The following is a 14,832-nucleotide window of genomic DNA, read 5'->3' on the forward strand; positions in this document are numbered from 1 at the left end:
AGGGTTACAGAGATTGTAGCGTTTTACAGCACTTTTACAGCTCTAGTTTCTGCTCCTTGAATTATAACTCCATTCTGAGATGAAAATGCAAGTGCCGTTGACCTCTGCCTTCTACTTTTGGGCTCTTAAAGGTGGACTTCCCCATCTCTCCCTTTTCACTCCCTTCTGGCCCAGCCTTTAGACGCACTTGAGGCTTGGGGGAGAATCTGGGCAGCGCCAGAGGTGCCCTTGGCCCAAGTTGGGAACTTAGATCTCCAAGGGTCCTCAGCCGTTCTCCTGAGTCTGCCCCACAAGGAGAACCCTCATCAGACGTTTTCTCAGTCCCCCAGGGAGAAAAAGATGTTGGAGTAGAGGGGCACCGAGGGGTCTGGTACTACTGCTCTAGAAGGTGTCAGAAAAACCCAAACAGAAAGAAAAGAAAAGGCAGCTTGGGGCTCAAGAAGGATGGGAAACAAACACATGTGGAAGGAGAGATCTGGCTGCAAGAGTCTCTGAGGAAAGAGCATGGATCTAAGAGGTCAGAGAAATTGGAGGGCTCGGGGCTAGATAAGCCAGTCCTAGCCTGGGTGTCGTTGAATGGGGGCCATGTGCTTCTCTCTGCCTTGGTTTCATCATTGGCAATGGGAATAACGTCATTTGTCTCCTCACTTAAAATTTATCAGGATACTGAGTAGAAATCGCATTCCTTCGGCAAACACTTCTTGTACCTCATGTGTGTCAGGCGCTGGGCTAGGCACCAGAGCTACAGAGATGCGCAAGTCATGGTCTGCCCTGGAGCTGCTCCAGGTATCTGAGGAGAGCCTTTGGACAAGACTGAAACTGAAAAGGCCAGGCATTGATCTAATGTTCTGATCACCCATCTCCCCCAGCCAAAGGTCTGATGCCTGATATTGAATGGAACTTGAGAAAACTGTGGACATATTTGGACGTGAGTCTGGTTTCACTCATTGTGAAGGCATGTTTGTGTATCTGCATGCGTGATTTATTTGATATTTGAGAACAACTTATGACCAGAGTTCTCTGCATCCTTCTCTGGGCCCTGAGTCACATGCTGAGGGCACGCGCAGAAGCCTGTCCAGGGCAGCACTGGTGTCCGTGTGGGCTTGTCCTGCCACATGCTCCCCTCGGCCTGGTCTGACTCACTCCTCCCAGCCTCTTCCTGAAGGACCATTTGAGTAGGGTACATTCCAGATGTCCTCACTTTCTAGCTCCTTTTCCTGAGGATGCCTCCTTCTCTTCCCAGATTTCCTTCCTCTGGGAGTGTTCTTTCAGGTGCTCTAAGTCCAACACTCATCCCTCTCTGGATTTTTTTAAAAAATTAAATTAAATTTTTTCATTTTGGTAAAATTTACATAACATAAAATTTAGCATCTTAACCTTTTTGAAGTATACAATTCAGTGGCATTACATGCATCGACACTGATGTGCTACCGTCACCACCATCCATCTCTCAAGGCTTTTCCTCTTTCCAAGTGAAACCCCATACCTACTAAACAGTAGCTCCCTATCCCTCCTCCCAGCCTTGGGCAACCACCATCCTGCTGTCTGTCTCCACAGATGGAACCGCTCTAGGAACTGCGTATACGCGGAACCGTACAGTGTTTGTTTTATGAACTGGCTTCTTTCACTTAGCATAGTGTTTTCAAGGTTCATCCATGTTGTAGCATGTGTCAGAACTCCTTTCCTTTTTAAGACTGAATAATAGTCCATCGTATGTACATACCACATTTTGTTTATTCATTCGTCTGGCCATGCACACTTGGGCTGTTTCCACCTTTTGACTATTGTGAATAATGCTGCTGTGAACATGGGTGACAACATCTGTTCAAGTCCCTGCTTTCCGTTCTTTTGGATACATACCCAGAAGTGGAATTACTAGATCATACGGTAATTCTCTGTTTAATTTTTTGAGGCACCACCACACTGTTTCCCACAATAGTTGCACCATTTTACATTCGCAACCAGCAACACACATGGTTCCAATTTCTCCGCATCCTTGCCAACACTTGTTATTTTCTGACCTTTTGATAATACCGTCCTAGAGGTTCTCAAGTGCTCTCTCTGGCTTTGAGGGCTTCCATGTAAATTGTGTTGAGCCCCTGCAGGTCCCAGGAAGACCCTGGGATATTAAACCAGAAAAGAGATGAGCGCTGGAGGGTCACAGTCTCTGTGTGGCCCTTCCGTGCTGAGTAACCCCTTCGGTTGAACTTGCCCTGGAGGCATTTGCAGACTGGAGGCAGCTGCTCAGGAGAGCTGAGCGCCCACTCTCTCAGGCGGCCTCTCTGGGCAGCCCAGCCAGTGAGCGGAGAGAGGGGGTGGGGCTGCACTTTGTCAGCCCGTGTCTTTGAGTCAACGGGGAGGACATCCAGGCAGCGAGGAACTGGGTAGGTTTACACTTGTTGGGGAGGGATGACCAGAGCGGTAAGATACGTGGGTCAAAGATTTCTGGGAGCTGAGTATCTGAGCTAGAAGGAACTCTCATGGTGTCTGGTTGAGCCTCCTCCTTCTAAAGAGGAGGAAATTGAGAACCAAAGAAGGAAAGTGGTTTGCCTGAGCACACAGAGCAAATGGTGATGAAGCTGCTGCTGGAATCCCGCTCTCTTCACTTCTGGCCTGCTTCTTCTCACTCCAAACTTGGGAAAGAGTCGAGATGGCTTCATATCTATTTGAAGATTAATATTTACCCAGGAACGCCGGCCTCGGGGAGACTTGCTTATTGTTTCGTTGCCTTCTACCTTCTTGTCTGCCTGCTGTCTGGCAGAGGTTTTTTGGGGATCAATGAGATAAATGGCTTTGACTTTTCTAAATGAAAGAGGCATTGTACTTCATACAAAGCGTCGTTCTTAAATGGCCCGTGAGTGTAGAGGAACAGGCTGATGTGTTTCTTTTGTCCCACCATGATGAGAATTGGAGGCATCCAGGAGGAGGACACACAGGCCGTGGACGCATGTATTTGTAGGTGTGTTGTTTTTAGTGTGCAAATATGTGCAGTGCCCCCTCCCCCCAGGGCAATCCCACTGATAACGCAGGATTTCCGAGCCTTTCACTGATCGAGGATCCTTGGAGAATGGAGCACTGTTTCCAAGGATCTCTGGAATTGTCTTTTTTCTGAATTCTCTGGTGAGATTTCCTTTTCCCAAGTTGACACTAATAATATTTGTGTGTGAGATGAGGTGGTTGCTTAACATGGAGGATGTGCTTCTGGGAAAAGGATTTTTTTAAATAAGATAGCTCTCGTGTTTTATTTCACTTCACTGAAAAGGAGGTACTCTGCTTTCGTGCCCTGAGGCTTCATATGTGGGCATCTGTGGAATGATTCTTCTTAAGTCGTACTTTGTATTTGGGTAGTACTTTCATAGACATGATGTCATTTAGACTTGACAGTTGTCCTGTGAGGAATGTATTATTATCTCTGTTCTACCGGTGAGTAAACTGAGGCCCAGAAAAGTGTACATTGCTTGGCACTTAGCAGTGTGGCTGGTGGTGTGAGTGACCGTCCCAGGTCAGGGGCCTGGGTTCCAACACTGCGAGGCTGTGCGGTTGGAGGAAAGCCGCTGTCTTCCTCTGATGTCCAGTTCTGCTCCAACTTCTTCGAAGGGCTTGCGGTTACATGAATGGCACGTCTCAGACCTGGGGCCTGAGCCCAGGTGTGCTGACTCCGAGTCCTGGTGCCTTTCCCTACGGGTGCACATGCCTGTTCATGCCTCATGGAGCCAAGTTGATAGTAAATGGAATTCTTGTTAAAAATCAAGATGACAAGGAAAAGGAAAGGATCTTGCCCATGTTTCTTGGCTCGCTTTCAAATCACCCGTTTCACTTTACCCTCACCCTAGATACCTTTGTCTGCAGAGAGCCATAGCTGAAGGCACGGGTACGAGCATCCTGTGTCCAGAGCTTCACGTCCAGGCAGCGGAGGGCTGCGCAGAAGGGTGTGCTGAGTTTCCATGGGACTTCTTAACTTTCTGCGGCTGCAGGCAGATGCTTGTCTTCTGCGGTGCTGGGGTTAAGAGGACCAGCCTCCAGGCAGGCCAGGAAGGTGGGGCCTGTGTGCACGCCCTCCCCCACCCCCACCGCCACCAATGGGTGGTCAGCAGCTGGACAAGAATCTGATACTGGTTTGGCCACAGTAATTTTGGAACTATACTTAAACAATAAAGCAAAACCATAACTTTTTTCTCTCTGATTACCAAAGAATCATTTATTGTGCTGAATTTGGAAAATATAATAGAAAAAGTAGCTGGTACTTACGAGGTTCTTGCTGTCAGCACTATTCTGAGAGCTTTACATTTATTAACAATTTGGTCATCACAACAGTGCTGTTTGATAGACACCATTATTATCTCTATTTTACAAATGAGGAATTTTGGGGACAGAGAGGTTATGTGACTCTTCCAGTCACACACAGTAACTGGCAGAGCCAGAATTAGCATCCAGGCTGCCTGATTTCCAAGTGCGTGGCCCCGTGCTAGGCTGATCTGAAATGTTACTCGCCACCTGAGATAACTATTAGTAATATTTTTATGGGTTTCCTTTTAGTCTTCCTTCTTTCAAAAAAATGTCTTTTATAAAGTTGGGGTCCTACTGTATATACTTTTTTGGACCCTGTTTCTGTAGCTTAATATTATGTTGTAAAATGTTTTTCTATATTATTTTTCAAAAATATAATTTCATGGCTTCCTACAGTTCTGTCACATGGACATGCATTGATTTGTCTAACCAGTCCTGCAGTGGAGGTCATTGAGGTGATTTCCAGTTTGGCATTGCTATGATTTACGCCCTGGTGAGCCCTAGATACGTTGCTGGAGTCTCTGATTAGTCCTGTAGGATGGCTTCTGAGAAGGGTAGTTGAGTGTTTGAGTTTTTAAAGACTCTTGTTAGGAGTGCTAAATTGCCTTCCTGGCAGGGTTTATCAGCTTGCTCCCCTCTGGCAAAGTGGAGGGGCCTGGGGCTGGGTTCTGAGGTTCAGCCTCTCCTGCCCTCGCGGGGCTGCAGAAGCTCCGGCAGTCAGACCTTCTCTCCCCAGAACAGTGCCGCTGCAGGAATGGCTCTGCCATTCCACTAAGTCAGACGCCTGGCCATGTGGCTGGGCAGTCACAGGACGAAATGGAGTTAGGGCGTGACTGCCGGTTCCCATAGGTGCCCTGCCCACCTCAGTGGGTGATGGAGGTGGGCAGGGTAAGTATTAGCCAGGCGAGCCTTCCCGTCACCCGTCCTTCCAGACGGCTGGAAGGAAGGCGGTTGGGGCCTCCGAATGTGCTAAGAACTATCCTTGCAAGATAGCACTGCCTCATGTGTTCAGTTCTGGTGATTGGGAAAGTGCGGTCACTCCCTGTCTGTTTCCTACCAAGAAAATGGGGCCAAAGCAGCCAAAGTCTCAGTATTGTGGGGCCTGAAGTGTGAGTCATTAATTTCATGAGAAAAAGACACATCACGGGACAATTACATTTTGAGGTGTTCACTCACTCATTCATTCAGCACACTTTTATTGAGCGCACACTGCCTCCGGGCTGTTCTGGGCTCTGGGGAATGCGGCGCTGAATGAGATAGATGGAGGCATCTGCTTCTTGGGCGTCCCTTCTGATGGGGCGTCAGGAACAAATGTTCACTTGCCATATGAAATAAACACATGTAACATGTGGCACACATACTAACCTAAAATAATTGAGTACTAGCATCTCTAAACTTCTGCCTGGAAATCTGTGAGGGCTAATAAAGCTTCTGCGGAAGAAGTTCTGTGCAGCGGATGTGTTTTGAGCACCTACTGGGTGACGACCACCGTGCTTAGGTTTCTGAGGCCACAAAGCTGGTTCCTAGTCTCAAGGAGCTTATGAATTATTGGGAGACTAGAGAAGGACCCGATATCGGGGTGTAACTCCTCCCAGCTCCTCTCCTTCCCGGCTGAAGCAAAGGAAAGGATGCGTTGGTGTTGGGGCCCTAGCAGTGTTGTGCCAGGCTCCTGTAGCCCTCTTTCCCACTTTCTGCGCCCCCTGCTTGTCCACAGACATCGGCAACTTGAAGGAGTCCCCATGTTTCTAGCTGGGTATCTGACCTCAGTCAGGGCCAGGTCTGTTTTTCACTACAAAGACTACTCTTCGGTGACAGTCAAAAAGCTGAAATGCTGGCTTTCCATAACTTGAACTGATCCTCAAGAGTAGGTCCTGTCATTTGGGTTTGCTGTGACCGGGTGGTGACAGGTGCCTTAGCTCAAATAGCAAGACGTTGCAATTTCCCTTCTCTCTCTGCTTGCACACTCAGAAGACCCTTTGGGTGCTTGCTCTGGGGTGAGGGCTTCCGTCTCACCTGGGATGTCCTGGGCCTCTCTTAGGCACAAGTTAGTTTGGGGGAAAATGTCAGCTTCCCCATCTGCCCTTTGGGAAAATTAGTTTCTCATTCATTTGTCAAGAGTATTAGCCACTGAAAAACGACTTTTGGTTTTGTTGGGTCTTAGAATCTCTTATGCTTTGAAAACATGTCTTTTTGCATAGGGTGGTTGTTTCCTGATCTGAAAATCCACCCACCCAACAGCATCTGAATCAGTTCTCGATTGCTTTTTTTTTTAAAATTCATTCACAGATTAGAATTAAGAGCGCTGTTAGTATTCTTTCCCATTTCTCACACTTTATTCCTTATCATGCTCTTTCTGTTATGACTTCCTCTTGGTATAGACCTATGCTGTCCAATATGGTAACCACTAGCCACGTGTGGCTATTTAAATGGAAATTAATTGAAATGAAATAAAATTTAAAATGTAGTTCCTCAGTTGTACTAGCTACACTTCAAGTGCTTAATGGCCACAATGACTGGTGGCTACCGTATTGGACATCCCATAATTATAGAACATTTTCATCATTGTAGACAATCTGTTGGACAGTGAGGCTGTAGACCTTATGAGTCAGTCAAGTTCAGACCTACAACAGACACTGTTGTAGCCATTTTAAGAGGAAGGATAATTAATACAGGAATTTAAGGGCTTACAAAGCAATTGGAAGGGTTGGGCCCTAGGCTGGACCTTCAGGAATGACTCCCAGAACAACACTGTAGAACTCTCCTGCTAAGAGGACTAGGACTCTGGTATAATTAGGAAACTGGAAAGTCTGGAAGTCACTGTGCCAAGAGCTGGCTCCAGGATCACACCACCTTATCCATGTTCTGGGGATCAGGAAGCCATTGCCAGAGGCTTGCCAGCCTGTGAAATAGATATCCTCCCCACCAGACTTAGTTTTAATTCACTTCTTGAGTTGGCCAACTCCGTAGTCACATCAGGAAGTCCAGCGACGTGGGAGATTGGAAATTGTAGTTTTTAGCTCTCTGGCCTCTGCAGGACAGTAGGGTACAGCAGACGGAGGTTGGGAGAGCTGTTGAGTTAGCCAGTACACCAGTCTGCCACATTTGCCACATGGTGCTAAGACAGACCTGATCCTTCTCTGGAGGAGCACCACTGGGTTTGAGATGGACAGGACCGCAGGTTATCTTCTAAGACCAAGAGACAGTATCTTCCCTGTTGACATTTCCTGGCTATCTTTGTAACACACTAGATGGGGAAGATTAATGGCCTCTTGCTTTCTAGTCGTTTGGTCATTAATGGGCAGAGAAAGCATGGTTTCTGTCTCAGGTTGGCTGCTATTCTCTTAAAGGGAGTGTAGGCCCCTTGTCACTACAGTGAGATGACAGATGGTAAGGGCCAAATGGGCTTCTGCAAAGATCTTGAGTGACAACTCAGCTTGAGAGAAAGCACCTCCTTTGCGCTGTAGATATTGCTAAGTGAGAGGACGGTTAGGACTTTAGGAGAAAATGCTTTTACAGCTCTCTGCTTTCTAGGTGTGAGCTGCTGCTTCTTGCTCTCCATAGATCAATCTGGGTTGTAGTTGTGGGTACAAAGGCTGGTCATTAGTAGTGGCCTCCTTTGAGTGTGGCTGAAGTGCATAACTAAGGTTAAAGAGGGAGGTCGTGCTGTCAAAGCAGGTCTGCAGCCCTGTACCTTTTTCTGCCCTCGTGGCTAAACGGGGAATCCCTTTATGGTGCCTGGGATTTGGGCATCTCTATTCAAGGATAGTATGGAGGCAAGGAGATCAGCAGCACACTGGTAATCTTGGAGCTCTGCTTATTTAGATTGGGGGACCAGGGTTGGGAGTTTTGAGAAGGAATCGTTTAAGCCCAAACCTGAAGTATGAGGAGTCACCAAGCAAAGAGCAGAGGGAATAACATTCTAAGTACGTACAAAGGTACTGTGGCAGACAAGAACTGAGCATTTCTGAGGAATGAAATGAGGCCAGTATGTCCGGAGTGCATTAGACCAGGCTGAGAGAGGAGTGAGATGAGCTCAGAGAAGTGGGCAAGCACCAGCCTATGCAGGGTTCATAAGTCATGACAAAGAGTCTGGATTTTGAAGGGCTTTAACTAGGAGGATGACAGGGCCTGATTTCTGATTTATATGTCTGAAAGGTCACTCTGGCTGCTGTGAGAGTGGATCAGGGACAGGCAAGAGAAGTGAGAGGAGTGTCAGGGGGCTACTGCCGCATTCTTGCAAGGAGTGGATGGTGGCCTGGACGAGAGGTGCTGTGGAGATGGAAATCATTGCTTCCAGCCTCTTCCCTCAGCAATTCTCCCCCACTACCACATCCCGGAAGTAAGCAGAAGAGCCTGAATAAGCCATCCTTTAGGGCATAGATGGGCTGACTCCAGCAGTTTCTGAGGTTTACCTGTTGTCTGCCTTCAGATTTATCACGACATCATCGTCATTACAGTCAATAGCAAATAGATATTGAGTATCTTCTGGCATATGGCCCTGGATCCGGTGCATGGATGGAGATGGATTAAAGAAAAAAATCGACCTTCTCATCACTGAACACTTTTCGTGTCCCCAGCACCAGGCCTCACTCACAGGGGTCCCAGGGAAGCATAAGCCACTGCCTCCTGACTGGGACTCTTCGCTTGGACCTTGCAGAGCAGAATGACATGCGGCTGACCAGTTCATGCCGGTGTCCTGCCCTTGTCCTGCTCCCTTGGAGAAGCAGCAGCTCTTGTGTGCAGGAGGAGGGAGCTGCTGCTGTCACTTGACAAATGGGAGTCATTTTCTTATGTACGAGGAAGAGATCACCGCTGTGGGCACCCACCTGTTTGTGTGTGGCCTGATGTGCTAAGCTGTTGCTCGGAGGCTTGTGCAGGGTCGAGAGCATCAGTGGAAATAGTCTAGGAAGGCAGGAGCCAGAGCACACTTAAACAGTGGCATCTTTTCAGCTGGCAACCAGGAGACAGAGCTTTGAATCAGCTTTGTAATTTGAAAATTGGTCTCTTTGTGTTGGGTAGTTATTTCGTGCTGACGAAAGCCATCGGGGACACAATGCTGCTTGCCTTCCTCCATGGCACCACTCTGGATTCAAAAATGTTGAGTCTGAGATGAAGCTTTTCCATTCCTGGGATTCTTGGATAGTTGTGGCTCCTTGTCATGGGGGACCTAGAGGTGCTCAGGTCTGCATGGGGAATCATCCCAGTGGGTGGGGGAAAATTGCTTGGAGAAGGAGAGGCTGAGCTGGGCCTTGAAGGCCAGCTCTAGTGGAGTCCAGCCCCGAAGGGCCACACCTGTCTCACCTGTGTGTGGCTCTGTGTTGACAGTGGCAGTGACCTTAGTCATGTCACAGGGCTGCAGCAACGCTCAGAGCTGCCAGGACCAAAACACTGAAGGTTGTTTTCTTGTCCTCTGGCTAGGGAGAGGTTGACATTCCATTTTTACCCATGGGCTTATTTGTGTGTGCTTTCTCCAGACGGTGTGCTCCAGAGAGGTCCTTGTGCTCTAATAAGGTCACCTGTGGTATGGGGTGGCTCAGACATCAGCCTACCAAGACGTGGCTTTCAGAACCACCTCTTGGCTCCGTGGAGCCACAGCCGCCTCCCTCTAGGAAGCCCTGGTCTTGACACCTTGGGGTCCACAGGATGCACCCCACACAGCCCTTCTGAGGCGGTGGGTCTGTTCTCATGCTGGTGCTTCCTGCCTTCTTCCCGAGTGTTTTCTGAAAACTCCTGGGTTTCTGGAGCTAGCAAGTGGTAGGAGAGAGGGGGATTAAGACAATGCTTAGGGGTGAGCACAAAGGTTAGAGTTTGAAGACGGTAAGCTGCAGGAAGGGTGAAGGGTAGAGGGCTTGTCGTGAGAGGAGAATCGGGGTCTGGAAAGGCTGACGGTGGAGACAGGGCTGCTTTTACGTTTGTGAGGGAAGAGGAGAACTTAGTCCAGGAAATAAAATAGAGTCTATTAGCCGTTGACAATGCCAAGCCAGGAGTCTAGGAAGGAAAAATTAGATACTGCAGGTCCAATGGACACAGAGTTCCAGCCTCTCTGGTGAACCCAATAAGACATGAGACGGGACTCCGTCACTCCTGGCGCAACAAACAAACAGGGACGCTTTCCACCTTCATTCGTCCCAGAGGTGCCTGAGGGTTCCTCACAGGCTGTTTCTGTGGGGGATGCCATCCTGTGCAGTGACGGTCATATTAAACACAAAGGATGTTCTCGGGGTCAGAAATGCAGCCTTTTCAAAGTCAAGGCCCCGAAGCCCAGTGGGAGGTGTGAGCTTGGCTTGTGGCCATGTTTGTGAGCACACACGTGTGCATGCATGTGGGGTGGGTGTGTGGGATGGAGGAGGCGGAGGAGAGTCCAGCAGTTAGCTGTGAGCCCTGTGCCTGCAGCGGGAATCTTCCGTTATCTCGCTTCGTGACCTTTGATGAGTCAGACGCTCCTTTGTCTTCTTGTGTGTTAAATGGAGACGCTTGTGCTGGCCAGTTATTAAAGCAGCTCGTGTGCTTCAGGTGCCTTTATTAGTCCAAATCCTCTCTTTCGGTTTGTCCCTGGGCCCCTATAAGAAAGGTAAAGGCCCAGCCTTGTTGGGATCTTCCTTGCTCTAGCTTAGGACCCCCACAGTGAGTGCAGGGAGGACAGGGGCGAGGCATGGGAGAGCAGACCTCTCAGTGGACGTCTTGGGTCCTCCAGGATCCTGACATTCTGCTTACCGTCCTTTACTCCTGGGGGGCGGCAGCTGCCTGGAGCAGCTGGGGCAGAGGAAAGGAGAATGGTGAAGGGAATATGTGGTGAGACGGGAGTCCGTGTCACGTTGAGAACATAGCTGTGAATAAAGTATAGAACAGAGGGCATTTTCCAGCCCCCAGGGAGGGGGTCTGGGGCTCTAATGCTCCAGGGACCAGATGGCAATAGTGCAGGAGGCAACTCTCAGGGGACAAGAAGGCAGTCGACCGGCTGGTACTAAAGAGGACCTGGTGTGCTCATCTTGGTATCATACAGGGGTGGTAAACATGGGGCATCTGTGATACTGTCCCCTACCCTTTGCGCCCATGGCGGACATCACTAATCTATCATGATCTCCTTTCCTGTTGTACTCAGAAAAGTCTCAGAATCCTTTAGGTACAGCATTTTGGACAGGGATGCCAATCAATTGGCGTAAGAGTGGAAACTTATTGTCTGTCACTGGTGTGATGATGGAATGGATGTAGACTTTGGAATCCAGCAGAATGACAGCCCAGCCAGGTACAAGCCTTGTGACACTGAGCAGGTGTGTTAGTTAGGTCTTTTTTGGTTGCGAGGGACAGAAACCCAATTCAAATTAGCTTAAGCTAAGTTACTTAAGTAATGAAACTCAAAAGCTCGGAGTAAGGCGAGCATCAGGCATGGCTGGATGCAGGAGCCCACTGAGGTTGTCGAGTCTGTCTCTAGGACCGACTCTTTCTGGGTGAAAATGTTCTGACTGGCTAAGCTGGGTCAGGTGCTCATCTCTGAACTGGTCCCATGGGGGACATGGCTGGTGGTGGGGGTGATAGGGTCACAGAAGCTCACACTGGGAGCAACAGTTATCTTAAAGTCAAATGTAGAAGGATCAGTCTGAGATAAGAGTTGGGGAGAGGTGGCTGGGTGCCGTGCCAGGTGTTCCTGTGGGTGCTAGTGAGCTGCAGTGAGGAGAGGAAGGGGTTCCACTGGGCCATTGTTTCTGGGAGCAGCAGCTTCCTGGAGGAACCTGTGTACACCAAGCAGAGAAGAGGGTCCTTGTTGGGGGACTCGGAACTGACAGACGTGCAACTGGGCTGGCTGCTCAGGCCACCGTCTCCTGGGTGACTGACATGGCGTCCAGATGCCAGGCTCTCTGCCCACAGTATTACCCCATTCTCTATGGCTTCTCTGATCCTGCCGCACCTGGCCAGTGGACAAGTCTCAAGGTCATGCATCTGTTCTGGAGTGTTCAGGGTTAGGCCCAGGCTGGGCTGATCACTAGGCAGATTTTGTACGACTCTAGGGTGAGGCATCTGGCCCACCAGACTGAGGAGTGCCCTCCAAGTATGTGTGGTATCTTAGGGACAGTCTTGAGGGCTGCCATTGCCTTTAAGCCAGAGCACTGCAGATACCCCTACTCTGGATTTCACTGGTTCCTACTCAGGTTTCCTTCCTGACTGAGTCCCTCTACCCCCACCCTGTCAACCCCTGCCACCACAGCTCCCTTTCCCAGGTGTCAAGTGTTATATAACAAATCACCCCGAAACAAAGTGGCTTGCGGTGAACACCTTGCTATCTCCCACGTTTCTGTGGATCAGGAATTCAGGAAGGGCTTGGCTGGGCGGTCTGGTCTCTCTCGTGAGGTTGCGGTCAGATGGTGACTGGAGCAGCTGAGGGCTGCCTGGGAAGCTTTCTCTGTGGGTGGTCTCTCCCTGTCGGCCACCTGGGCTTCCTCACCGCATGGCGGCCTCAGGGCTGTCAGGCTGCCTCATGGGGTGACTGGCTTACCCCAGAGAACAGGTGGATGCCACGTTGCCTTTTTTTGTCCTCGCCTTGGAAATCGCATGCAATCATACCTACTGTACTTTATTGGTCAAAACAGTCACCAAGAGCCAACCCCATTTCAAGAGGAGGGGGCGTAGATCCCATTTCTCATTGGGAGGGATGTCAAAGGATTTGCTGATATGATGTGAAGCCCTCACAGCCCCCTAGCCCCTCCTGTCCAGCCAACACTCAGTGCCCAGACGGGTTGAGGTCCTCGGATGTAGCCTTGCTTTGGTCCAATCCCCTTATTTTATTGTACTTAGTTTTATGTTTTGGGACTCAGGTGCAGAGATTTGAGCGAATCCTACTCTTCAATTTATTGTGCCTCTGTCCTCATTGGTTCAGGCACTGGAACTCTTACTCACTCACTCATTTGTTCATTCATTCATTTGTCTTTTTTATCACCATATCCTACTCCCATTTTCCTCCTTACCTTCCTTAAACAACCACTCTGTTCTACTTAATGAATATCCTTTTATTTGTGTGTTATTATATAAATGTATTTAATTTACACATATTGCATTGTGTATTTAGCTTTTTCTGCATTCTGCCTTTCTCACTAGCACCGTGTTTCTAAGGTTCATACATGTTGTAATGCATACATCTCATGCCTTATTTGCCTAAAATGAGGCAATGAGACCAGAGAGGGAGAGTGACATATCCAAGGTCACACGGCTGAACTAGGCTGAGTTAGGACCAGAACAGATTTCCTGACTCTTTCTTCTCAGCATCACACACAAATGTTCCCATGTGCCACCTCCAGGCTCCTGCAACAGTTTGAAACAAGATTTTTAAGGAATTGTGAGTCTGGGCTTCAGAGCGTATCACCAGGTCTCTTGTTTTCTCCCTGGTAACTGTTGTTCTCTCCTTCTGCAGGTTCCAACTATGGGAGCCCACGCTCAGCTCATGCCAACATGAATGCCAATGCAGCTGCAGGGCTCGCCCCCGAGCACATCCCCACCCCGGGGGCAGCCCTGTCCTGGCAGGCAGCCATCGATGCGGCCCGGCAAGCCAAGCTGATGGGCAGTGCTGGCAATGCAACCATCTCCACGGTCAGCTCCACGCAGCGGAAGCGGCAGCAGTATGGGAAACCCAAGAAGCAAGGCAGCACGACCGCCACGCGCCCGCCCCGCGCCCTGCTCTGCCTGACTCTGAAGAACCCCATCCGGAGGGCGTGCATAAGCATCGTCGAATGGAAATATCCTTTGTGCTCTGGGCTGGGCAGGGTGTCCTTGGCAGCCCTGTGGCGCCAGCCCCCCACGGCCTACCAGCCAGTGGGCTGTTGTATGAGCTGAGCCTATAAGGTGGCTCTCAGATCTATTGCATCTGCATCATTGGGGTGCTGTTCAAATGTAGAATTCTGGTCCTGCTCCAGACTTGGTGAATCACAATCTCTGGGGACAGGGCCTAGGAATCGGCTTGTATGGCAAGCTCCCCAGGTGGTTTTTTTTTTTCATATAATAAGCACCATTTGAGAAAATGAGCATTAGAGGTTATGAAATACCATCTTACCTAGCTGAGTTTGCCCAGGGAGCCACTGGTGTGTTGGGTGCATAGTGGTGACATGCTGCTGCTCCATAGCCTTCTTTCCCTCCGTGATGTGGTGCTGGCATAGTTTCGTGACCTCCCCTCTCTCTAGGATGAAGAGCCCAGGAGATGCATGAGGGTAGTGGTTAATGACTCCGCTCTTGATTCAAGGCCTAGGAGCAGTGGTTCTCAATCTTGGCTGCACACTGGTGTCACCTGAAAAGTTACAGCAAAATACAGGTGCCTGAGCTCCACCCAGGCATATTTTTAAATTCTCCGGGTGATTCTAATATGCAGCTAAAGTGGTGGACACTGGCCTGGAGTTTTAAACACAGATCTGCTTTGTATGTATATAAACCAGTGAGTGGGTCCTTCAGAGAAAATGACTTTGAAGGGTCAGGCTCTCCCCATGAAATTACAGGCCCTTTAACATCATAGGGATTGTGGGTTGTGGAGATGGAAAGGACCTTAGAGATCAGTAGGTCCACCCC

General features: G+C 49.3%; 1 protein-coding gene across 19 annotated transcripts in view; it reads left to right on the forward strand.

Annotated features, from left to right (window-relative positions):
- CACNA1C (calcium voltage-gated channel subunit alpha1 C) overlaps nt 1–14,832 on the forward strand; it is a 596,360-nt gene that overhangs the window by 42,100 nt on the left and 539,428 nt on the right. For all 19 annotated transcript variants that reach the window (XM_046654484.1, XM_046654423.1, XM_046654475.1 and 16 more), the window contains exon 2: nt 13,691–14,012. In XM_046654484.1, the coding sequence (XP_046510440.1) occupies nt 13,729–14,012 (284 nt within the window). In that variant the 5' untranslated portion in view covers nt 13,691–13,728. The remainder of the gene's footprint in view (nt 1–13,690; nt 14,013–14,832) is intronic.

This window comes from Equus quagga, chromosome 1 (assembly GCF_021613505.1).
Source record: "Equus quagga isolate Etosha38 chromosome 1, UCLA_HA_Equagga_1.0, whole genome shotgun sequence".
Taxonomy (NCBI): domain Eukaryota; kingdom Metazoa; phylum Chordata; class Mammalia; order Perissodactyla; family Equidae; genus Equus; species Equus quagga.